Raw genomic sequence first — 24,214 nt, 5'->3', positions numbered from 1 at the left:
TGCGTTACAGCTGCTGAGTAAATGACACACTCTAGATGTACAGATGTTTTTTCTCTCACCAGTGCGCTCTTTTCCCCAACTTTAACATCTGTGTGCCGTACTACGTGGAGTTATTTTAATGTAAGAAATAGAAGTTAATGTGAATGTTAGTCACATTGTGTGCGATACACCTTCAGCTCATTAAAGTCAGCAGATATGCAACCAACTTTGTTTTATTATCCATTTAATCTGCTGATTTTCCTCTGTTCATTTAATATTCCTCTGGTGTTTAGAATGTCAGTGTGAAGAAGATGACGTCTTTAAATTGGGCTTTAGATTGCCAGACACCATTAAATATTTGATTTTAAATAATCTATAACAGAAAAAAAGTACTCTGAACTGACAGGCTGTAACTAATACATGTTTGGCATTTTTGTTGGAATATTTCTAAATTGACTATTTTAATTGACACATCAAAATTTCCTTCAGTTGAGCGACTGTTTGAGCTTTAAACTAAAGGTCAGAATTAGCGCGGAGGCCAGCTTGGTGTTAAGTCCCGATTAAATCCGTAACGACACACGAGTCTAAATACCCGAAGACGGCTCAGACACTTGATGCAAAACTCTGCACAGCAACTTAATAAGTCCTTTATTTGCAATGTTTCGATACCTCATCTTTCCAGTTTCCGATGCAAAAGAAGCAATAATTTCTTAAATAAAGAAAAGCAAAAAAAATATTTACAAAATTCCAATAAAACTAATAATCAATGGATTATCTAAAGCACCTCTCTGCATCTGGACAACTGCGGTGTCAGTTGGAAAAGGAAACACTGCATTACATCAGCAATTCATCGTTTCTGGAAAAAAAACTGAAAAAAAAAAAAACAACAACTTTTTTTTAATTATTATTATTATATATTTACAGAATGCTCCTGAAATGAGTTTCCACTTTAAGTAGAAAAGGCTTTCGGATCATTTCTGTGTACTTTTTTTTTTTGTTTGTTTTTTGTTTTTTTTTAACTTTATACGTTTCATCAAGTCAATTTCTGTAGATTTCAAGTTTTAACGGTGATTGGGTCATTAAGTGTCCACTACTGGGATAGTTCCCCCCGACAGCTCAGGTTTTAAGTACAGAAGAGGTAAAGATGAAGAGTCAGTGTGGTTCACTACTGGGGGATGGAAGAGGATGGCTTAGAGGAAGCATTAAGATCACCCCCCTAGTAGTCAAGGTCAAAGGTCAACATCAGCCCTCCGTGTTTCTGTCCTCTGTGAGTCCCATCATTTGAAACAGGGAAGAGAAAATAGACCACCTTTGCTTTAAAAACTCAACCCATGATTATTTAACATTAGTTAGCAATGTACATTTTGTCCATCGACGTTTCGCCCACGGGATCAGTAATAGAAACACACTTCAGTCATGCTGCACACTCCAGTAAGGGACAAAGACATAAAGAGCTGTGTTTGGATTTAAACACATTATGGCATGATGATACCCACCGATCAGAGAACCCACTACACTGCACGCCTCGCTGTTTATTCTTGCAGATCAGATAAGATTGTTAGGCAATAATTATCTAGAACCATTAAAAAAAAAGCAGCCTGTCGGTTTGTGTTATTGTGAAAAAAAGTTTCGTAGTGATGTGGGATACTTCACACCTTGTTAACAAGCAATCCTGCTGAATCAGTTTTCAAGTTTATTTGATGAGGACACTTGCTGTGACAAGCAGGTGGGGAAATAATGAGGAAGCAAGAGAGGGAAGATAGAGAGAAATGATTGTTTTCTGAGTCCATCCCTCAAAGAAAGACAAATAATAAAGATTTATCCTCATTGAGGATTGATTTTGAGTCTGCCTCTCTGGCAATATTGTCCATTACTCTCCAAAAGCTGCCTGCACAGCCCCGGTCTCGCCAAAGGGGGGCGGCAGCTTTTTAAGTCCAGTCTTTTATTCTTTGTCAGACTCCTCCTCGGCCTCGCGGAGCCAGGTGAAGAAGGCTGTGACTGATTTCAAGGCCACGCCTTTGCCAGTTTGCTCTGCAGGGTCTTTGCTGGATTCCCATTTGTAAAAGGCCTCCTCTTTAATAACGTCCTCATCGTACAAGGCGTCGAAGAACATCCGCAGCAGGTCTGCAGAGACAGAACAAAAAAGGTCAATATTAATCTGGATTAGTGGTTCAGACACTGATGGTTTTGTTGTAGTCAATTAGACCTCGACCACAGTTTACTGTCAGGGAGGAGAAAATAAACCCAAAGACACGTTAAAATGCAACCTGCAGAAAATACAGACTGAGGCTCACGCTGCTCAGAGTCAGATGTTTGTTCAACTGTCAGGATTACGAGATTTCATGATTAAGAACCATTGAGTAAGGGTTGAGTTATTTTATACTGATACACGTCTCTTTCTTCTGTCTTTCAGCTAAACTGATAAATTGGTCAGTTAATCATTAAGCCAGTCAGTATTCGCTCACTTCTTGGTTGGTATATTTTAAGTAACAAGAACTTCCAGCTCACACATGCAACAGATGTGACTGAGGTAAATTAGGAATGGTGTCGTAATAACTAAAGGTTCTCTATCGTATCGGCCTCAAATATCCGTGATCCATCAGCCTCTAAAAGACAAAATACTTTTCCTTTTGTCAGATCACATTATCTTGCAGAGTTGACACGTTATGCACAAACAACTCGAGAAAAGTTGACAGTTTATTATAATTGAGGGTGTAAACTCATCAGGGGTGAAAAAAGGTGACAAGGATGCTAAACCCCCCACGGGAGGGTCCGGTGGCAGGTTTAATGTTTTGTGCCAGAGTGCTCAGAGAGATCAGTTGAGCTATTTTTTTTTTTTTTTAAAGCACGTGTAAATGCCTTTGTGGAGAATTGTAGGGTGTTGCTGAACATGCTGTCAGCTCAACGGCAGTGAGGCCTGTCAGTTGCTCTGGAAACGCGGACAGTGTCTGGTGTGAGTGGCCGATGAACGAACCACATGGTCTGGTTCAATATGAGTCCAGCTGACGTTGCTGCACTCAGCACAGCAAACAGAAATGAGCTGCATGTACTGCTTCGAGATAACAGTAAGATTAGATTTTAATGTTTACAGCCGGTCATGTTGTTGTCCTGGTGCTGCAAACAGACGCTTAAAAACAGACAATATTGAACCGTCTTGTAGTTTTGCTTTCGCCAGCACTGAGATAAACTGGTTGCTTTATCTTTTCAGTAACTCCTTTCCTTATCACTCAAATACGACATACTGAAGTTGCAGCTTTGGAGCCGTGATGGTTAGCTTAGCATGTCCATAAGTAGCAGCTGACTGACTGACAGGAAGTTTAGTTTATTAAGATTCACGTTAGCTACTACAAAGAGTAATAACTATTCTTCCTGGGGTAAGCAGTTTTTGTTTTAATTAACTTTGATTGTTGCTTATTTTGTATTATATACTTAATATTAAAGATAGAAATACAAAAATGACCCTATTTACATATGAAAATCAACACCAACAGTCAAACACAGCCTCTAAATAATGTGCTGTATCATGAGGTATTTGATATTTTGTAGGAGGAGGATCAGGAGAACAACACTCACTTGCTGGCTGCTCCATGTGCACCATCAGAGCCTGGAGGGCATAAAGCGCCTGCAGCTCTTTCTGCTCATCACACAGGTATCTCTGCAGCAGATTGGCTCTCTGGTTGATCTGCTTTGCATCCACCCTGTATGGGGTGTCGCCTGAAACAAAGGGTAACAAAGACATAAATTAGGATAAAACATACTTTGTGGAATAAGTATTTACTTCCAGGGCTTCAAAAATAGACCAGCCTTTCTGTTTTATCCTTCCCCTGTAGGATTCCTGCTGTCGCTGTCAGAAGACCGACAGTCATGACTAATAACTGAACAGCTAAATGACGGGGATAATTTTAGCCAAAATCAGACAGCTCTTCATTCTTCATGCTGTGATTAGTCATGACTTACAGTGTTTCCCCTAGAAATTTTTGTAGCAGCAGTGCTTTGTGTCGGTAACCTAGCAACACTAGGGGGATTCGGGGGTATGCATACCCCCGGAAGAAAACTTAATATAATAATAAAATAATAAAAATATTAGGGCTGCAACTAACGATTATTTTGATAATCGATTAATCAGTCGATTATTTTCAATGAATCCGATTAAAAAAATATATTTTTTATTTCCACCCCTTCAAGAAACCCCTTACCTTTGTTACATTTTTACACATGTTTTTGTTTAGGTTAAATGCTATTAATAAGGTAATGGCACTGGCAATGTTAGAGAGATCCACCAGGCATAGAAACTCATCATTATTCCATTCTCATAATATTCTGTGAAAACTCGGTCCGAATGATATGATTGGCCGAGCGACCTGCCTGTTTTCCCCTTCCACATTACGTAATCGCGCGCACCCCCACCCAGAAGACAGTCTGTTGTGGATCCAAGGCATTATAACACATCCATGATCCACGGGGATAGCCGTAAACAGACAGTAGTGACTGACAATGACCGACAAAAGCGGGACACAGCTTCCACCTCCAGGTTGTCTGCTTTTAGCCTCCCCCTACTTCACTAGCTTATGAAGGTAGGGGGCACGTTGTGTTATGAAGCCTAGCCTACACCGAAGCCAAAAGCGAAGTTATATGGTTAACTAGCTGCTAGCAACTTCTAATGAAACCGAGCAAGTGATCAACATGGTTAATGTCACATTACTTCAAGCACAGTCATTTTTCATTCTGCTGAGTCTATATAGGGGAAACACTGCTTACATATGATGGCAGACTGGCACACGGATGTCATCAGTGCTCGTACAAACAGGTTGGAGGCAGCCTGCTGTTCATCCAAGTTAGCCTAAAAAAAAGAAGAGAAAAGTTGGTAAAGGAGAAACTTAACTTTTCACAACCTTTATATTTAAAAACAGAAAGTCACATGAAATATTCAAGTGTGAAGTTCAACTAGCAGCGACACACACCTCGACCCAGTCTCTGATACGCTGGTTGTTGGCCTTGTCCTGAAGGAACCTGTCCAGTTGTTTGGCGAGCTCCTCTCCGCTGAGGGCCTTCTTACCAGGTTCCTTTGACTCCGTCTCCTCTCCTGTCGTGAACTCCACCTTCTGAAATAGGTCAAACAAAAAAAAGCTTTGTTACTCAAGTCTCAGTTTTCTCAAATACAAACAAAATAGCAAAAGCCCAAGTCCCATCCATCCCACCTCGAAGCTGTAACCCCACCAACTTTAGAGTCTCTTACAGACCTGATCAGTGACAAACTTGTTGATGTCTTCATCCTTGCCCAAGAACTCGCTCCACTTCAGCCCAGCTTCAGACCACATGGCCCCAACCTTCTTAGGAGTCTAGTGAGGGTGTGGGGGCAAAAAAAGCACATTCAATCCAACTTAAAATGCTAAACTACACAACAATTTAGGGATTATTATAAAAAACAGGATATGATGAGAAGCTCCACTTCTGATAAAACGTACCATTCCTTTGCAGAGCAACTTGAGGATCTGTACCAGCAGCACACCGGCCATCTCCAGAGGCACCAGAGGCTTCGAGATCTCCCTGAAGATACATTACACAGAATTAAGCTTTCCACTTGCTTCAAACCACATTATCAGTTACTATTTGATGTTCTGTCTAATTAAACTTCTATGTGTATAGGAGCAGTTCACACAAAAAGCAGTTCAAAGTACTTACTTATATTATAAAAAAATTAAATCATTTGTAATGTTGAGATTAAAACCATGTTTGGCCCTTTTTAAGCTTCCTACGGGGAATAAGTGATCTAGTTTTACATTTCACTGGAGAATTGAGTGTTTTATTCCAGTTACTGTTGGGAGAAATGTGTGATTCTGTAACATTTGTGCCGAGAAGAGTGGATTGACCATTGAGCGTACGCCTGAATACATTGAATGTGTTCAGAAATGACTCCGTAGAGAGTGAGATAAGCAGAGAGGAGAGAAAGAGGGATAGCTACAATCCAACTACTGAATTGGACCTTTTTGAGCCGCCTGTGTAAATTTTATCTGCTGCACAGACTGGAAATGTTGCTTTATGTCTCACTGACAAACGATGATCCAGCACCATTTAAGCAAAGAAAAGTAATTTACAGACCAAGAGCCATATTGGCCAATTTCTGACAGGCTCTATGATTAAACCAAAAGGAAATTGGTGTTTTATTTAACTTGATTATTTTTGCCGACTTCCAGCACTCACCTGAAGAGCTGTCCCATAGGGATGCCTCCCTCATGCAGCATGGGGGTAATGAGTTCAGCCAGGTAGAGCCACATGTGAGGTATATCTATGGCCATGTCTTCTGCTACCTCCAGGATCTCTTGTAGCCTGTGGCCACAAAACACACATACACAGCGCTCAATCTCTATGGAAACAAGACTCGTCGAGAGCTCAAAAGGATGTGTTAGAAATTACAAATGAAGAAAAACTGGTGTGAAGGTGCGATTCCTCACCCTTTGTAGTACTGCTCTGTGGGCAATGTCCCTGCCTTTATGAGCTGGTGCATCAACAAGCCCATGTGCTCCCTAGCAATGGTGCTGCGCTCAAGTGTCGACTCTATGCCGTTCCGCACAAACACGTAGAGCAGCGAGGCACTGTTGAGCTCTGCCACACACTGCAACGCCTCCTATAAATGCCAAAAGAAGGGGAAAAAAAGGGGAGATGTTGGCCGAGCGATTTTATAAAACAGAGCATTTTCCGTTTCTTAATATTAATGTGTACTGAATTCACATCGTCGCATGCAGGGTTGCTGTGTTTGTACCTTCAAGTCATTGATGTGGAGATATTCCTCAGTGATTGCGTTGGACTTCTTCTCCATCTCCTCTTCAGTCAAGGTAGATTTAGGAAGAGTAGGAGGAGGAGTGGGGGCGCTCTCACGTTTGACTGCTAAAAAAAAAGAAGAAAAGAAAAGAAAAAGAGACAACACAAGATGAACCTCAGTCCTTAAACATCCTAATTTAATGAGAATATTTAACTCAGAAAAGATCTAAGGATGTTTTTCTCCGACTATCATCAGTTTTAAATGTTCACTTTTGCTCCATCGGTTTTTTTTTACCTGTGAGATCTTTGCTTGGAACTCTGTCTCTGCTTCCCCTGTCCCTACTTCCTCGGTCTCTGCTTCCCCGATCCCGGCTTCCTCTGTCTCTGCTTCCTCTGTCCCGGTCATCGGTCATGCTGGCCACGCGGCGCACCGGCTCATTCGTGGCCCTACTGTCTCCGCCCCTCCCGCCGCGCTCCTCTGTCTCTCTGCTGAAGCTTCTCTTAGTGATTTGGTTCCTGGTGCTCCTGTCGTCGCGACCTTCTCGTCCCTCGCTGCGGTCTGCGAATCGGTCAAACCGGTCTCGATCGTTCCTGTCTCTGTCACCGCCACGCTCGCGGCTGGAGCTTGACCTGCGGGTGGTAAGCGAGACAAAAGGTCCAGATTTATTAGGAAAATGTAGTTTTTGGGTTATTTATAAAGAGTGCGAGGAGAACAGTTACGGAGTAAAGAAGAAATATTTGCAGTTGGTGAATACCTCTGAGGAACTCTGCGATCAGAGTCGGATGAAGACAACAATGAACCAGACTGCTGCAGGGCTGAGAAGCGGTTGAGGGTGCTGGTGGCTGGACGACCAGGATCTAAAGAGGAGGAAAAGAACAGATTAACACCCCAAACACCAAAAATAACTTAAACCACAGACTTTCTTTTTGGAGGGGGAGTTTTACCCTGGTCTCCACTTGCTGGTTTAGCTCCTGTTCCTCCACTGCTGCCTTTGCCCCAGCTGCCCCACATGCCTTTGCCCCCTGGAGCCAACAGTTGATTGTTGAAGTCCAGAGCACCGGGCTATAGGGAAACATGAAAAGTTCAAACGTAAACACATTGATCCAGGTCTCAAATCATCATCTTAAAATAGAGAGAATTGTGGACAAACAGATTTAAAACCTGTCGGACTTGGACGTTACCTTTGTGATCTTGCTGAGCCGGGTGGTGTCGATGGGTCTGTTCTTGGAGATGGGCACCGTGTTCCACCCTTCATCCTGGGGCTGGCTGTTCCGGCCGCCTCCAGGTGTGTGAGGGCCTCGGCCTCCCATGTTCCCTCCCATCCTGCCGCCTCCTCCTCCTCCTCCTCCTCCTCCGTCCTTCTTGGACAGGAGCTGCTGCTGGACCTTGATCTGTTCCCTGTGCTCCTCCAATTCTGCCTCCTTGTGAATCTGGTCAATTGTTTTAGGACCTTGGTCTCCTCTACGAGGCACCCAGTTACTCTATGGAGCAGATGGAAGACGGTCATTAAACAAACTTCCAACATTAGTCATTTTATAGCTACATCCTAGACTTCTGAGTAACTCATAACCACTGTTGATTACGTACAATCAGTGTCATATAATTGTTCACTTAGCATTACACTTAGTCACTACCTTAAATGTTATTAACATCGACTGATATGGATGATTAAATATTTACCCTTCTAAGGTCCAGCACATCTTGCAACATGAAGCGGATTCTGGATGAGGTCTTTCTCTCTTTGATGATCTTGTCCATCTGGTTGAAATACTGATCCATACGGGGCTAACAGGGTGACAGAAAAAAAAAAAATGTGTTTGAATAAGTCTGACACTTTATTTGTGGAAATTGTCTCCCCAGCCCCTAATAATCCTATTCCCTTTATGATTCACCCGACCCATCTCTGTGTGTGTTCATGCTTTACTACCTTGGCCTTCTCAAAGTCCAGGTCCTTGCCAATTGTGGAGAGCAGCCTGCAGAGACACTCCAGAGACTCTTCATCGTGATTCTTCAGCAGTTTCACTACACAGTCGTGCATGATGGCCTCCGTCAGCATCTTCAACTTGAAGAGTTCACCAATGAACTTAATGTTACCCAGCGAGCGGCGGCGGGCCTGGTCTTTGGAGTCTTCCAGTTCCACCCTCAAGCGCTCACGCTCCTCATCCTGAGGGAAGACAAGTGTTTGTGGTCAAATGGTCAGTACAAATATTTGTGTGATTGGGGCAGTGACAGTAAAAGATCAAATGTCTTACATCTTTAGAAGCCTCTAACTCTTTTTGCTTCTTCTCAAAGATCTCATCATCATCTTGGTCCTTCTCAAACTCTTTCTGGCAGCGGTTGAGCAGCAGTTTGCGGAAGTTCACAAAAACTCCTGGCTTGTCTGAGGTGGGGACTTTCAACTGAAAACAGGAGAACATTGAGTGTAATTAGGTTTTTAATTAGTCATTTTTTAGTAAATATAAAATGTCCATCTTCATATTTATATGGCACAATAACTGTTACAATGGCAAACAGAAAATGAAGAGAGATAAATGTGCTCCTTCAGCTCCTCAATACCATCATTAACATTCAGTGGCCCAGACACGTGGCACAAAATCATTGGTCATCATTGGAGCGAATGAATGCCAAGAATGAAATGACGAAATGAGATTCAGACACAATGGCGTAACTTACCCCCATAAGGCAGCGGCACATGTTGGCGTAGGCCACAGAGAAGTTGGGCTCTGAGATGGCCTTCTCAAAGATGAGGTCGATGGCTCCCTTCAGCCTCTCCTCTGTATCTATCGCCAGATCTGTCACCTGTTTCATCAGCTCCTGAAACTTCTGGGGTGTCAGCTTGTTGAGGATACTACGCAGACGCTTGAACAGCTCTTGAGTCTTGGCCTCTTCAGAGTTGCCTACTTCCTCCTCCACTTCCTCCGCTTGGCGACTGCGAGTGGGCTTCTTCACAGAGGGCTTCCAGGCTTTCTCAGCCTTGTTGAGCTGCACGTCGTCGTGGAGAGACATGCTGCTGATGATTTTCCTGGGCTCTTTCCGCTGACCCTGCTGGGAGCGACGTGGTCCAGGTGGCTAAAGGAAATAATTACAGCAAACATGATCACAATATTCAACAAGACACGATTTGATAGATCATTATTACATACACTTTAAAAAAGGGACAGAAATATCCAGAAGTGAGATGTACAAACTTACCGGTCCTCGTGGTCCACCCACTGATCGGCTCCCAAGATTCCCCAAGTATGAGGGAGTAAAATCAGGACCAACACTCATCATTCGAGCTGGGTCAGCAGGTCGCAAGGGAGTCTTATTCACCTGAAGATGCAGGAAGAGGCAAAATGATATCTGTGCCCATCCTTATATTCTACTGTCAGTGTAATAAATTCTAGTAGCTATGCAAATAAGGTCATAAATACAACCAAATCAAGTATTACACATCCATATAGCGTCTACTTGAATGTCTAATATAATTCATGTGTGACATCAAGACAAATATGGAAAGTATTACATTGTTTTCAGGACAATTCTGTGAGTTCATAAATCAAATAATGTCATTATGTATTTTATCATAAGTTTCTGTGGCTGCCACTTTGGCTGAAGAAGTTTCTGGGGAAACACCAGAATAAAGCAAAAATATCCCTTACCTTGTCCAAAACCACGTCACTGATGAGCGGCAGACCCTCAGGTTTGTTCATGCTAGCGCCGATAAACTGGAAGCCGAGGAGGAACTCCCTGTCGTACCGCTTCTTCTCTTCTGGGTCTATCGGCTTCCATTGTTCTGAGAGATGTGTGAAGGTAGATTGAATGTAATGAAAACTGATGTATGAAGGGCAAAAGGTTACATGTCCACTATTTTATAAGCAGGTTATAGCTACAGCAGAGAACAGAGTCAGGTGTAGCACGGTTACACAGAAGCTGGTAGTGACAACGGGTCTTCAATCTTATCTTGTTAACAAAAGTGAAGCACTGTGTATAAATATAACACCTTTATAGTACTGTATTGACTTCTTTGAAACTTGACCGCCTCAATCCCAAAGCAATCTGTAAATGCCCTCATATTCAATACTCCACTCATGCATCATGAAACTAAATTCATTCAGAGCAGCGTGAGGTAAACGATGTGTGGAAACATCTACAATAAGATCTGAGCAGCATAAGTAAAAATGTTTGATAGTTAGTGTCTGATCAAATAAAAGGTGTGGTTTTGCACATCTTGTTTATTGTAATATTTAAAAAGGTTCTTATTGCTCAACTGTGACAGAAAACAATCTTACTATTAAAATAAGTGGGTCATACACAATTTTCATTTGTAAAGTAAGCAGAAAATGATAGTTTATGTGACGTTTAATAAATTTAAGCTTTTGTGACCCTTTAGGCATTACCATTTTATATCTATGAATTTTGTAAGGCAGCGAAAAAGACTGAACTGCAGCAAAAAGACGACAACTGCAGCCACTTAACTGCATTCAAAAATGTAAACTGAGTCTTTTATGAGGAAACACAGTCATCGTAACCTACCTTCTTTGTACTGGTATTTCTGCTCTTTTGCCTCAGGTGAGGTTTTAGTCCTATCAGTTTCTGTGTTCTGCTTGTCCTCTTTCTCCTCCCAGGTCTCATCTGCGACCTCAGCAGGAGGTTCAGCTGGAGCAACAGGGACAGGGTCGGCCTGAGTGGACGAGGGTTCAGAAGCTGGCTTGGCGTTCTGCTCCTGGAGCAAACAAAACAGGTACAGATGCATAAATACTAGAATAACCCAGTTTCTCAAAACACTGTTGATGCAGCTGAAACTTCAGAGACACTTAAAACACTGTGCTGTAAATACAAACCTCTGTGAAGGCATCCAGGAGGTCTCCAATAACCTTCTTGTTGAGTTCCTTCATGTTCCTTCTCTTCTTTGGCACAGATGTAGCAGCTTAAAAAAAAAAAAAGATGAAATGTTAAACATAGTAATCCTTCACAAACACAGCATTACAATCAGAAATACACTTAAGACAGTACTCCACCCCACCTTGCATAGTAGATTCCTCTGTAGGGCAGCTAGCAGAGGTAGGGGGGGCATCCTCACTTTTCTCCTTCCCCTCTTCCTCCTCTTTCTTCTCCTCTTCCTCCTCCTCCACCTGGGCTGGCGTTGCCGTTTTAGCCACAGGTGCGGATTCCTGAGATTGAGAAGTGTCGGGCTTGTCAAGGGCTGTAGTGTCTGAAATTGCCACATCCTCAGTCAGTTCCTCAGTGTCCTGAGGAAGGCCGTTGGAGAGGAGCGGTTCTGCTGTTTCAGCTGGTGTAGGTTCAGGTTCGGGGGCAGAGCTCGGGGCAGAAGTCTGAGTCTGTGGAGCAGCAGGCTCCTGTGCAGAGGGTGGAGGCTGAGACACTTCTGTTGCTGTCTTTGTAGGTGCTTCTTCTTTTGCCACAATAACAGGTTTAACAGTTGCTGTAACTTCAGCTGCAGGCTCCACCTTAGCGCTGGTCACCTGCTCTTCTTTCTCCACTTTCTCAGTTTTCTTTTCCTCCTTTTCCTCCTTTTCTGGTGCTTTCTCAGCTGGAGCAGGGGCAGCCTGTGGTTCTTCCGTTTTGACAGGGACCTCTTGCACGGCTGGTGATGCTGAAGGAACTACAGGAGCGTCTACTGTGTCACTAACTTTAGTATCGACTTTATTTACTGCCTCAGCAGGAGGAGGAGTAGATGTTGCTGCTGGAGGGAGGGGAGCGGGAGACTGCTGGTCCTTTATCGATGGGGTTGGCACCTCAGCAGCCGGTGTAGGGGCTACAGATTGTGCGGCTAATTCAGTAGGCGGTTCCATCTGGCTGTCCATTTCCTGTTTCGCCTCGACCACAGGCTCTGGGTTTACTGTGGGAGGAGGTGGTGGGCTTTCAGCGCTAGCAGAAGGCTCCGCGTTTTCTTCTGGGAAATGAAACATTAAATTATTCCATAAGAGAAATATCAAATATGGCCATCTTGCTTTATTTTGTAAACCAAAGCTGAGAAAATGTACCCACCTCTTCTTGTCACTGTAGTGACAGGCTGTGTAACTTCACCATTGGTCTGTGCAGGGCTTGCATCTCTTATGGAGGCCTACGATTGCAAAAAGAGTCATCTTTAAACTGCTGATTAGAATAACAGTTTATTTTCCCTTTGTTTGTTTTACTGTGTCAGAAGGTTGTTGAGTCTTATTTTACTAGTTTTAAAGTACGACCACGGCTCATGATGTCAGGGCATATTTGTGTATATTTGTTTTAGCTTTTTGGTGTTTGTTTAATAAAACGCTGTGCTAGATCGGAGTTATGCTCCTTTTAACATGTTTGCACAGAGATGTGAACTCGAAATATTAAAGTGCTGAGTGTGTAAATGATTCCAAGTTGTGTTTTTTCCACTAACAATGTGATCTTCTCTCACACAAACCAACTCAAATGTCTCTTCTTAAAATGAGGAGGAGCAATTATCTTTTCAAGTTGTTATTGTGTGTTATTTTGATGTTGTTTTTTAATATTTTCTTACGTGATTAAAATCTTAATACCACAAATTGTACATTTGTTTTGTTTTTATTGAATTTGCTACATTCTCAGATAAGCCACCTACCAAAGCAGACACAACTAGAAACACCACCTCATGGTTGGATGCCTCCACCAGCCAGTCAAGTTGGAGTTTACATTCATGACTGTCCAGACTCATATTGTATAAAATTAAAAAAAAGGTATGAAGTGTCTTCTTTGACAAAAATATTGACTTCACTGGAATCACTATATGAACATATATTAATTCCAGTGATAAACAAGCTGCCTTCACTATTTTTTACAGAGGAGTACAGAGGACTGAGAGATTCATCACATGGTGCTATGATAATCACCTGAAGCTCAACATCAGCAAAACCAATTAGTTTGTGGTGAACTACCAGAGGACCAGGATGACCCCTGTACTGGTGGTTAACCAGGGAGAGGAAGTGAAGAGGTTGGACTTATAAAAGTACCTTCGGGGCCAAATCAATGTGTCATCAATTCATCATTTTATCCTATTAAACATTTATGAGAAAACTTTGTCACAATGAGCATATGAATTCTTGAGTTATGGCCACAGTGATGTTGACCTTTGACAGTTTGAAATCAGTTCATCCTTGAGACCAAATGGATGTTTGTGCCATATTAGAAAAAATTCCCTTAAGGTGTTCCTGAGATTTTGCATTAATGAGAATAGGATGAACAGACAACCACAAAACATGATTAAAAGTTAGAATGGAAAATTGAATCTTTTCTTATATAACTGGAGTTTCAATCCTCCGGTTTCTGTTTCACACACACACATTTTTATAGTCAGGGCCAAAAGCAATTTAAATTTATAAAAAGGAGGAAACTACACCTTTAACTCAAAGTCGCACAAACTGGCATTAATTAATACAATGAACAACATTTCTGTCATTAACTGTAGGCTCTTATAAAACCGTGCTTGATTCAGATCAGAGTTGAATCTTTCCAAAGTGATTCTTACCTGTGGGGGAGTCGGTGTGGTGGCGGATCTTCCACCTGACATGATCTCCTCTGTGATATCACGCCCGCCCTGGTTGGGGTCTCGTATTCTGATCTATATGCAGACAGGTAAAGTATTGGTTAAGTCTCCACGAAACAGGTATCCAACATTAAAATGCAACAGTATGTAACTATCCTGTCACTACTGATCTACAGCTGCAACCCATCATGATAAATGCTATTGTTATCTTGAAGTAAAAGAGAAAGTTCCACATTGAACAGACAATACACGTTTCTCTCCATTCAAATTTTTTTTTTTGACCTCAGACAAGAGGTCCATAGCCCTTTTGTTTGCTACACACTACCGGTATGCGTTCCCTCTTTGCTGGGCCTTGTGGCTGTGCCGGTTGTTGCTGAGGAGGCGGAGCTTGTTGCTGTTGCTGGGCGGGGTTGATCATGACCGGTGCAGGCTGGACAGATGTAGAGTACTGTGGCTGTGCTGGATAGAATGTTCCTGCTGTCACGGTTAGAGTAAAACATAGAAAACATGTTAAAAACAATACTTTACTTAATTAATACAACCAGCCATCTTCACAAGATACTTTATCTTGTGGTTATGACCAAATGTCTTTTTTTGAAAACCTTGCAATAAAGTTTGTGTGAATTTGGTGAAACTGATGTAAAAGGGACATTTAGGCGCAAATATAGACATTTGCCCATCGACAGCTGCTGTCCTTGGTCCCTGGGTGCATATTTTGCCCACCGGCCAAATGGCTACTGGACGTTCAAATTGTACCAGACACTTAATAGATCACTTTTTTTGGTGAGGGGCTGCTGGCTGGTAGTAATTTTGAACCCTGCATGGTCCAATTCAGTTTCTCCACAGCTGGAGGCCAGATGGATATTTTAATTTTAAAAAGGAAAATAAAAAAATAAAAAAGGAGGAAAACAAAACCTGGATTCCACACAAAGTTTATTCGAGGTGTGTTTATCAAATTAGTCATGACAGGCTTTGGGAGAAGCAACACTTTTGTTTGACCTTCACAATCTACATGTGAAAGTCCTCTGTAGTAGTAATAGTCTAACTTGCAGTCCATGATTTCTTGCATTGTAATCAGATTATAAATATCTGAAACACATAAAAGTTGTGCAAATGGCCAGGAAACATATACAGGTTAAATATCCGAGCACAATGTAGGCGGGCCGCTCGTCTTTAGCAGTAAATTCAAGTGAAACTGATTTCATGAATCAGGAGTTTGTTGATTTTAATTCCAGTTTCTTTTTCATCAGTTGTGAGAGGAGCTGATAACACAGCCCAGGGAGTGTGGTGAATTGTAAGTAAAAAGACATCTAAGCTATGATTCAAACCAGACAAAATTTAGTTCAAGGTTGTTCTTTTCCCCCCAATTATGAAATTTATTTCAATGGGATACTGAAGACTATATGTTCTGTATTTACAACATTTAACAGACATCTTGGACATATTTCATGGAAAAAGTCAAAGGGGGTTAAAAAGTAAAATCCTTTACACACATTTCACCATTATGGCTTGAATTTACAAGTGAGATGCCACTGCTGAAAGAGTGGCTTGTTTACTTGTGCTGACGATGACTTTTAGACCATTCGCATGTAGCAATTAAACGTGTGTTACCCAAAAGAAAAAAGGGGGGGGGGGGGAGAGAAAACACATTTACAACACTATCAGAGACAGGAAGTGCCACAGAGATTGTTGCCACTGAAGCCTGCTGACCAGCACACAAGCACACACACTACTCACCGGGGTAGCGCTGGGAGGTGAGAGGAGCACCGTGGAGAGAGAGACGGCCGTTCTCTCGCCCGCCCCCTCTCCCCCCACCACCCCGCCTCTCCCTCGCAGCAAGAGAGGGCTCTGAACCAACGCAGCAAAGGAGAGGAAGGGAGTGAGGGACGGGAGAGGGAGGAAAGAAGGAGAGAGGGCAGGAAGAGAGATGCAGAATGAGTTAATGAGAGGATCCAGAGGAAGCAGGGTGTTAAAAAGGTCCCATGAAATGAACAAAGCCTTTGCTGTATTCTTACATTGTGTTCATGGCTGCATCCTATTCTTAAAAACGCCTTTGCATATTTGTTAGTCAAAATAATCCTTTTCTTCTTAGGGAGAGTTTTAGTTTGACCCTACTCTACCTCTCACTTATGAAAAGGAAATCTGCAAAAGCGAATGAGCACTTGGAGCCATAAAACAGAACAGGATGTCTTTGAGAGGCTCTTCTAATTCCCAAAGTGCCACAGCTGAAAACTTCTTACTTCCGTTTAGAGTCTTTATCTTGCTCAGTTTTAAAATTGTGCCTCATTACTATTCAAATTAGGTCCCTGCTCACATTAAATCCCACCCCACCATCTTGTTTCATGTGCCAACACACCAAACAAGAACAAAACTCTGGTCTCAAAGCCATTTCATGGAACCTGTAAAGGCAGCGTCAGGTGAGACTGCAGATAGAAAGAACACAGGCCAAAGCAGAATTAAGCCAGACCACATGCAACTGGCAGATCACCACATTCAGCAGAGTTTTGACCCAGAAAGACATTTAAAAAACACACCAACCAGCCAAGCAAAACCACGGCACACCCAACATTACCTTACGGGCAAAGAGGTGCGCAAATAGATACGGACTAAAAATACGTGCTTTGACTTAAAAATCAAAAGTTAAGTTCGGATTTCTTGACGTTTGTGAGAGATTTTTCCACTTTAAAACGGAGGTTTATAACCCTCTTACCATAGGCGTATTCAGCAGGGCTAGTTCCCGGGAAGAAGCCTGCTGTACCGCTGGTCACAGGATACTGCTGAGTAGGTGGCATATATGGGGCCCGGTATGGCTGAAAACAAAAATAAATAGTCATAAAACAACAATAGAGGGACAATTAAGTTGTGGGAGCTTCAGGTCAATCATACCATCAGCACAGTAATGTAACATACTATTTTGGACCTAACATAAAAGACAACTCTCCTATTCCAACACCCATTTTTGACAAAAAGGGAAGATAATGCCCATATTTGTGTAGCTTGTCCAAATGTTTAAATGCACCCTTATTATTCTTTTAACATCATTTCTTGTGAGGACTTTTGATTAAAAAGGAAAAATTCATTGCTGTGAATACGATGATTTCCTATAAGCAGGTCACCTATATAGTAGACATGTATCATTATATTGGAAATGTGTGCCCCACAAGTAGCAAAAACTGAGGAAAAAGGCTGTAGATTCCTCACATTGCTCTTAAAAGGATTATTACCGTTTTTTACAACCTGGACCTTATTTCTAGCATAAAATACGATCTGACATCATCTGAAATGACATCATCCAGATCAGAGGTTAGTAGGTCAACCTACAGACCCCGGATGTTGATAACATGCCACCACGGGCTCGGAGGGGAATAGCACTAGTTTCTCGGCAGATAATGCGTTATATAGAGGCTGTGCTTCAGTGCTCCGTGTACTCGCATTATACGGATATACGTGGCACTCCACTGGAGCTAATTTCGTACAAACGACTCCAAATGACACCAAAGTTGTCTGGGTGAGTAAATGGCCATATTTAATGCTAGAAATAAGGTCCAGGTTGTAAAAAAAATGGTAATTATCCTTTAAAGAGAAATCCTACAACAACCAGAATGCACTTTGAGTCTTCTCGCTGCAGCTGTAATGTCGCTCTGGTGGTCACTTTCTCTTCCAGACTCTGCTGTGCTTGATTGAACAGCGTGATATTCGGCCTTGTATCACGAAACTAGTTTTCTCAAAAATTTAATTTAAAAGTATTTGGTAGTATGATGTTTCGGTGTCTGGTTTTCCCTTTCGCTAGTGTAACAGGACGTTTTTTGAGAGACCCGCAGTTTACGGTCCTTGAAGGCGACACTACAGAAAATGATCAAATGTAGTTTCTAGTCTAAGTCAGATATCTAAAGTCCACCAGATGACGTGTTTTGCATCACCTGGCGCACTTTTGCTGGCAAATGAGTGAGGGAAGTCTGGCTGCACGCAACAAGGAGGTAAAGTTAAACATCATTCATTTGCATATACTAACCACACTGTAATGACACAATGATGGCTGAAAATTTTGTTTTTTTGATTTTTTCTCCAATTTAAATGTTTTTTGGGGACTTTTTGGGGTTCACACCTGGTCATTATTGGCTACCTAGCACGATTATTTGGTCCTTGGTTCATTTTCTTTAGAGAAGCTTTTCAAACATTTTCACTCATCAAGAATTGAATTTGTGGCATCAAAACTTACATGGGCCAACAGAAACTTCCATAGATGAAATTGGGCATCCAGAACAATTTTAGGGCTAACTAGCTCTAAATGAAACACTTTTAGAGTCTATAAATTGACAAAGAACATTGCTAGCTTAGCAACTCTAAAGCTACTAACGACTAACTAAGCAACAATCTTAATCAGCTATTACGCAAAGATCATCAACGTCTTTGAAAATAATATAAACCCCACTTTCACAAACATCACTACCTGAAGGAAAAATACTGCTATATTGTGGCCAACAAGCTAATATGATGAGCACATACACAGAATTATATGATTATAATGTATTTGTGACCGTTTATGTCAACCAACCTGTCCAGGGGGGATGAAGTAACCCTGAGGGGAGCCAGCAAAAGAGAGCTGTTGCTGTGAAATCATCATCATCTGGGAGCTGGGTGGGTAGACATGAGTGGGTGCAACAGTTCGAGGCCCACTACTTGTCTGGACTCTCGGAGCGCTGGCAGCCATAGCCGGTCGGTTCTGATAGTAACCCTGGAGGACAGATAAGGGAGAACCGAGGGAAAGAAGGATGAAGAGTGCGTCGCAGTGCAAGCAGACCTGTTGCTTTGTGCCTGCATTTGATGTTTTAAGCATGGTGGTGTTAGAATGTTGCAGTAGTTTTTGCTTGTGTGCGCGTCCGGTTGCACACAGCCCTAACCCCCGCTGGATGCAAAGCACTCACAGCAACTGCAAAAGTCTAAAGCACATTCAGTTCTACGGTTACACTGAGTCTAACGTGTACTGACATACATGTCTCTTTGCCACACTGATGTTAGCCAAAGTTAAGAGAGGGAGGAGGGGTCGAAGAGAAAAGCCGTTACCTGTAATGCTCTGTATCCACCCTTCAGCCGCACAACACGAGCAGAGAGCAAGAGAGGGAGTGAGATTAAGGTGAAAATGAGGACAAGAGACAATGTGAAAAGGTTGAGATTACAAGGTGCAAGAAAGAAGAGTATGACAGGCAGCAGTGTATCTCAAAGCCATGAACAGTAAGCTCAAACAATGACAGCTGCACATGCAACTCTGCACAAGTCTGGATAAAAGTGAGATCCCCAAAAACCCCTGTGGGTTCAAGTTTTAAGTGGTAAAATAGTCATTTTAAGGGCTGCAGGTGCATGCGGGCAGTGATGTTAGAATGCTGCAGGTACCAAAAATAAATTCATTTTTAATATTTAAGTCATTATCAAGGAGAGTTTGGGGCGATGTCTTGCAAATGCAGACACATGTGGAGGGAAAATTTTAAAAAAGAAGAAGAAAGGAATGGGCTTGTGCAGGATGAATACAAAATAAACAATGCCTGGGTAAATATCTGCCTTTAAACACTGACTTATTTACATCTAGTAAAGGGCATAACTTCAAAAAAAATGTGCATTTCTATGAGGAGATGCTACTCAATGCTAGCAGACTTTAGGAAAATGTGTCTAATATCAAAACTACAGCTTCTAAGTCTCCGACATTTGTAACTGAAAGCATGCATTACACTAAGGAGACAGAGGGGATGTAAGGAAGAGTGCGGGGTGTTAGTACCTGTTGGTGTAAAGTACGGGGCCCTGCAGCAAACTGGGAGGACAGCAGAAGAGAAGAAAGAAGTCAAGATGGCAAATAGGCAATTACACACACACACACACACACGCACACGCACACGCACACATACACTCATTTAGCCAAAGCTTACAGCAGAAAAAGCCGTGTCAGAAATCTATGTGAAAGGAAGGAGAACGCTCTCATACAAGGCAAAACACATCATGTACTTGTACCCTGAATGCAAAAACCATAAAAGCCAAAAGAAAAAAGAAAAAAAAAAAAAAACATGCTGTGACAGTACCTGTCTGGGCTGTGGTGCGGAGTTCATTTGTGGAGGTGGAGGTGTGGCAAAAACAAGAGATGTGGGCTGTCCAGGTCCGTAGGCGGCCTTGTGAAGAGAAAATGGAGGAAAAAAATACATAGATGTTACAAAAAGGTTTGGTTAACCTACCAAAACTCATTTGATCCCACCAGGTCAAAGTCACTCACCTGTGTCAATCCTGGGGAAGGGGCAGGGTTTGGGACAGAGGTGGGTCCCGTTATAGGCTGTGGTGGTTTGTTCATTTCACGTTCTTTTATGGTTCTGCATTAGGGTGGCCTTGTGTTGCCAGCCTTTCTGTGAAAGAAATACAAAAAAAAAAAAAAAAAGAACAATCGAACATGAGACAAATATTCACCAAAAGTATAAAAATGAAACTGCTATCAGGTGTAAATTGAGCTTTTGAATTTTCTCTAGCAGACAGTTAAACAGTACTCCATTACACATGATAATTGGAGCCTCAGAGGTCAGACTTCAGACAACAGTGTGAGACATGAAATTTTTAAGTGTGGCAACATCTAACTAAGCAGTGAGGGTGTGGTCTGTGGTTTCGCCTATGATAACACCACCACCTCCCACAATCTTGCTCACTTGCATATTGCAGGGCCCATGCTTGCCATCTTATGAGCAGTTAGAGTTAATATCCATTGCGGATTCCTCGCTCGTAATCAAATTGCAATGGACTCGTGTTCTGACCTCCACCCAAAACAATCTATTGTTTGAGTAGGAAAGGGGCCGTGACAGCTACTAAATCACATAATAAAGGCATTTTAATTTGATTCTTTAGAGACAATTGTGTGGTACCAGCTGTGAACTAATCTACCAGACAGATAGTGATGGTAAAACGGCAAACAAAATAAACACACACACACACACACACACACACACAGAGCTAAATGAATGTGACTTGACAAAGCAGAAAAAGGCAAATAGGTTACAAATACTAAAGGGGGTTACTTAACACGTTTTAATGGTTTAGAGTTATACTCTAAGTGCATAAGTGACTGCCACCACATCACTTGCCTGACCCGTTATGAGTGAATTTAAGAAAATGGATACCTCAGGTCAAAGTTCATTTACTGTGTTACCAGCAGCTTCAATGCCCTCTTGCTTGTGCTAGCTACATGTGCAAATAATCCATCCAACTAACGACGTCTATTTAAAAAAAAAAACTGACTAATACATTATTTCTGAATAGATGTTAGTATATTTATGATGGAAAAAAATGCCAGATTTACAAAACCACCGGATCAATATTTGTAGCAGACGTGTCACACACAGCATCCACCTGCTGACACAGGAACTGTGGTTAGCTGCTAGCCGGGGCCATGCTGCTCTCAGACGGGACATCAGCGCTCAAAGCTACCATAAGGCTCCCGCTGCCAGTAACGGCTGCCTGTATCATGAGCGGTCAGTAAATATAAGACTCTCAGAGGTGGCTCCAGGTATGTTTTTAGCTGAATAATTGCTAAAATGAGAAGGCATGTCAGTGCAGGCCGAGGCGGGTTAAATCGTTAGCCAGCAGCCGGCTAACACTACGTGTCCCGCTGTCACTCTGCTTAGTTACGCTACGTGGCTGAACGTCCACACTTCACCTTAAAGAGGACTTAACTCACAGCCCAGCCGGATAGTTTTCACTGAGCTCATGATGGATGACATGTTTACTAAAAGGGGAACAAATAAACCGGCCCTCACACAACAATGTTGCAACACTTGGATCAGATGAGATTACATTACTGTAGGTTAGCGGGTTAGCTTGTCCTGTGAGCTGAGTTTAATTACAGGCCCGGCCAGCAGCTTCACTCTCCGTCTCCAACTAACAGGGTGAATGAACTCTGATTTAAAGTCTGGTTTTAACACCGACATGTTGGCTCTGAAACACTAAAACACAAACCCCGTTAAACCGTAAATCTGACCATTATTGCTCGCGGTTGTAACGGTCACCGTGAGCTGCCGTTAACGTTAATTCCTCCGTTATAAACGACACATCTGTGCTCGTTAGTCCTCACACTGGCCTTATAACTCTCACATTATCACTTTAATTTAGTATTTTTTAGCGGTCTGCATGTTGTGGGATTAGCACGCCGTGTGTCCCGCTGACAGCCGGCAGCAGGCCCTGTCCGACCAGCTAACGGCAGCTAGCCGGTGTGCCTTTGACAAAATGAAGCCCCGGTGCAGCTAGCGACGTTAGCATCACCTCCCACCGTCAGATGGTTTTTATTCTTACCAGGAATCAACTGTGAATGTGTAGTTAAGATGGGAACTCTGTGGGTAATCAGCCTCTGGTCAGTCGTCTGTGTATGAAAGCGGTAGATTTTGTATTTTCCGTGTCCTGTACTCCAAAGAGAAAAGTGATGCCCTTCTTGGCTATTGACTTAGCGAGCTAGTTAGCAGTTAGCTAACCGGCAGATGGGGCGAGTGCTGTTGCTGTCACCTCGGTTTAAATCCCCGCAGAGCACAAGTGACAGCGCTCAAAATCAACTAATATAGTACTTTGGGAGTACTATTGACAACTCCGATGGCCCCGAAAAAAGCCTCTGGACCGGGGGTCCATTATCAAGGCGTCGATGGTGACGGATTGCCGGTCAGGTATATACACAAGTGTCGCGTCAGGCGGCTCAGAGAGAGGCCATAGTGCGATGTTTCTGGTTTATGGAGCCGGTGCACCTCCAAGTCGCATGGGTAACTTCCGGGGAAATTAAAATGTGAAGCCGTTTCCTTGATCACATGATACAGGCAAATCCACCAGCCCCTGACTACACTATAATGTTTGTGCTTAATTCAGTGCATCCACGATTCAACATCGATTAACATTACTACTTTATTGATCCACAGAGGGGAGAATACTAAAGTCATCACCTGCAAACACAGACAATCAAAGCCAAAATAAAACAGTCAAAACAGATAAGGAGAAGTAACTAATGCACTTTGTAGTCACATTAATATTTATTCTCTATCTTTACACTAAATGTCACCTGATTTATATTGTTTGATGTACTGTTGTTGTGTTATATGTGCCTTGTAAGGTGACCTTGAGTGCTTTGAAAGGCGCCTTTAAATAAAATGCATTATTATCATTATTATTATTATTAAAGTGACTAAATCACAAGGCAATAAAAACACCTCAAAGTCATGGCCATCATTGCCATCATTACCATACAGGCAATCTGGGCAAATGCCGAGGGGCCATTGAGCAGAAAAAAAAAAAAAATGTGTGCACTTCTTTTTGTTTTTGTTATTGTATTACTCTACAGAAATGTGACACAGGGCTTAACCCATTCAAGTGTATTATAATTAAACACAAATATTACTTTTGCACATAATGTTACTTTTTTTTTACTATATTTTTTAAAAACTACTATTGTGTTTGTTTTATTGCTTGTGTACTTACTTATTATTTATTGTTCTTTATTCTTCCTGTTGATACTCTTCTATTTTTGCTATCCACTTTGCTGCTGCAATAATATAAATTTCCCCAATGTGGGACTAATAAAGGAATATCTGATCTTATCTTATCTTATTCTCTTTATGTTTTTTTACGATCACTGTCAGAAACCTAGAATGTCCAAAACAAAAGTTACAAGGTTTCCACCCGACAGCGGCGTTATCCAATCAGAATAAAATAAAAGTTGTTTGGGGGACATGAGTTCAGTGTCCAGGGGCCCCTCACGATACTAATACAGCCTTGTTTAAAGTGCTAACACAGTATGCAAACTGACCTAACAGCCAGCAGTAAATTACTTTAATTCATAGTTAATTTAACAGAGAATATTGTCAGTGAAGTCTGCATAGAAATGAGCATTAAAGCTCATCAACTCTGACATTACAGTAATGTGTGTGCCTTTTTAAATGAGACCAAAACATCACACTTCATGAACAATTACTCCCCATCTGCAG

The 24,214-nt window shown here is 42.1% G+C and overlaps 1 protein-coding gene and 1 non-coding gene across 4 annotated transcripts; both read right to left on the bottom strand.

Annotated features, from left to right (window-relative positions):
- Positions 1-610: 610 nt before the first annotated feature.
- eif4g1a (eukaryotic translation initiation factor 4 gamma, 1a) lies at positions 611-22,981 on the bottom strand. Of its 3 annotated transcripts, none has more exons than XM_053329341.1 (31): positions 22,545-22,981; positions 20,488-20,614; positions 20,300-20,386; positions 20,002-20,034; positions 18,787-18,966; positions 16,942-17,041; positions 14,554-14,708; positions 14,214-14,306; positions 12,731-12,806; positions 11,745-12,635; positions 11,563-11,648; positions 11,255-11,444; positions 10,381-10,514; positions 9,932-10,051; positions 9,413-9,808; positions 8,992-9,138; positions 8,667-8,903; positions 8,420-8,524; positions 7,921-8,220; positions 7,684-7,801; positions 7,494-7,596; positions 7,034-7,368; positions 6,740-6,864; positions 6,432-6,604; positions 6,181-6,306; positions 5,445-5,526; positions 5,220-5,318; positions 4,941-5,081; positions 4,738-4,819; positions 3,553-3,693; positions 611-2,103 (listed from the first exon to the last, which is right to left on the bottom strand). In XM_053329341.1, the coding sequence occupies exons 2-31, from the start codon at positions 20,560-20,562 to the stop codon at positions 1,922-1,924; spliced, it is 5,112 nt and encodes a 1,703-aa protein (XP_053185316.1). In that variant the 5' UTR covers positions 20,563-20,614; positions 22,545-22,981; the 3' UTR covers positions 611-1,921. The 3 variants fall into 3 exon arrangements, with proteins under 3 accessions (XP_053185316.1, XP_053185317.1, XP_053185318.1); XM_053329342.1 differs by having other exon boundaries at positions 14,557-14,708; XM_053329343.1 differs by lacking the exon at positions 20,002-20,034 and having other exon boundaries at positions 14,557-14,708.
- Positions 9,276-9,353, bottom strand: LOC128370199 (small nucleolar RNA SNORD66). The gene has a single exon (XR_008322311.1). It is a non-coding gene; the product is annotated as a small nucleolar RNA SNORD66 (small nucleolar RNA).
- Positions 22,982-24,214: the final 1,233 nt, after the last annotated feature.

Source organism: Scomber japonicus, chromosome 12 (genome assembly GCF_027409825.1).
Source record: "Scomber japonicus isolate fScoJap1 chromosome 12, fScoJap1.pri, whole genome shotgun sequence".
In the NCBI taxonomy this organism is placed as follows: Eukaryota; Metazoa; Chordata; class Actinopteri; order Scombriformes; family Scombridae; genus Scomber; species Scomber japonicus.
Note: the sequence above shows the minus strand (reverse complement) of the source record. Positions and strands in the feature narration are given on the sequence as shown.

What these genes read in the sequence shown, in the direction of transcription:
- eif4g1a (XM_053329341.1), bottom strand. Translation starts at nt 20,562, where the DNA reads ATGAACAAACCACCACAGCCTATAACGGGACCCACCTCTGTCCCAAAC. An exon ending in GATCGCAGAGTTCCTCAGAG is followed by an intron (nt 7,369 to 7,493) that starts GTATTCACCAAC and finishes TACCACCCGCAG; the next exon opens with GTCAAGCTCCAGCCGCGAGC. An exon ending in TCCAAGCAAAGATCTCACAG is followed by an intron (nt 6,865 to 7,033) that starts GTAAAAAAAAAC and finishes CTTTTTTTTTAG; the next exon opens with CAGTCAAACGTGAGAGCGCC.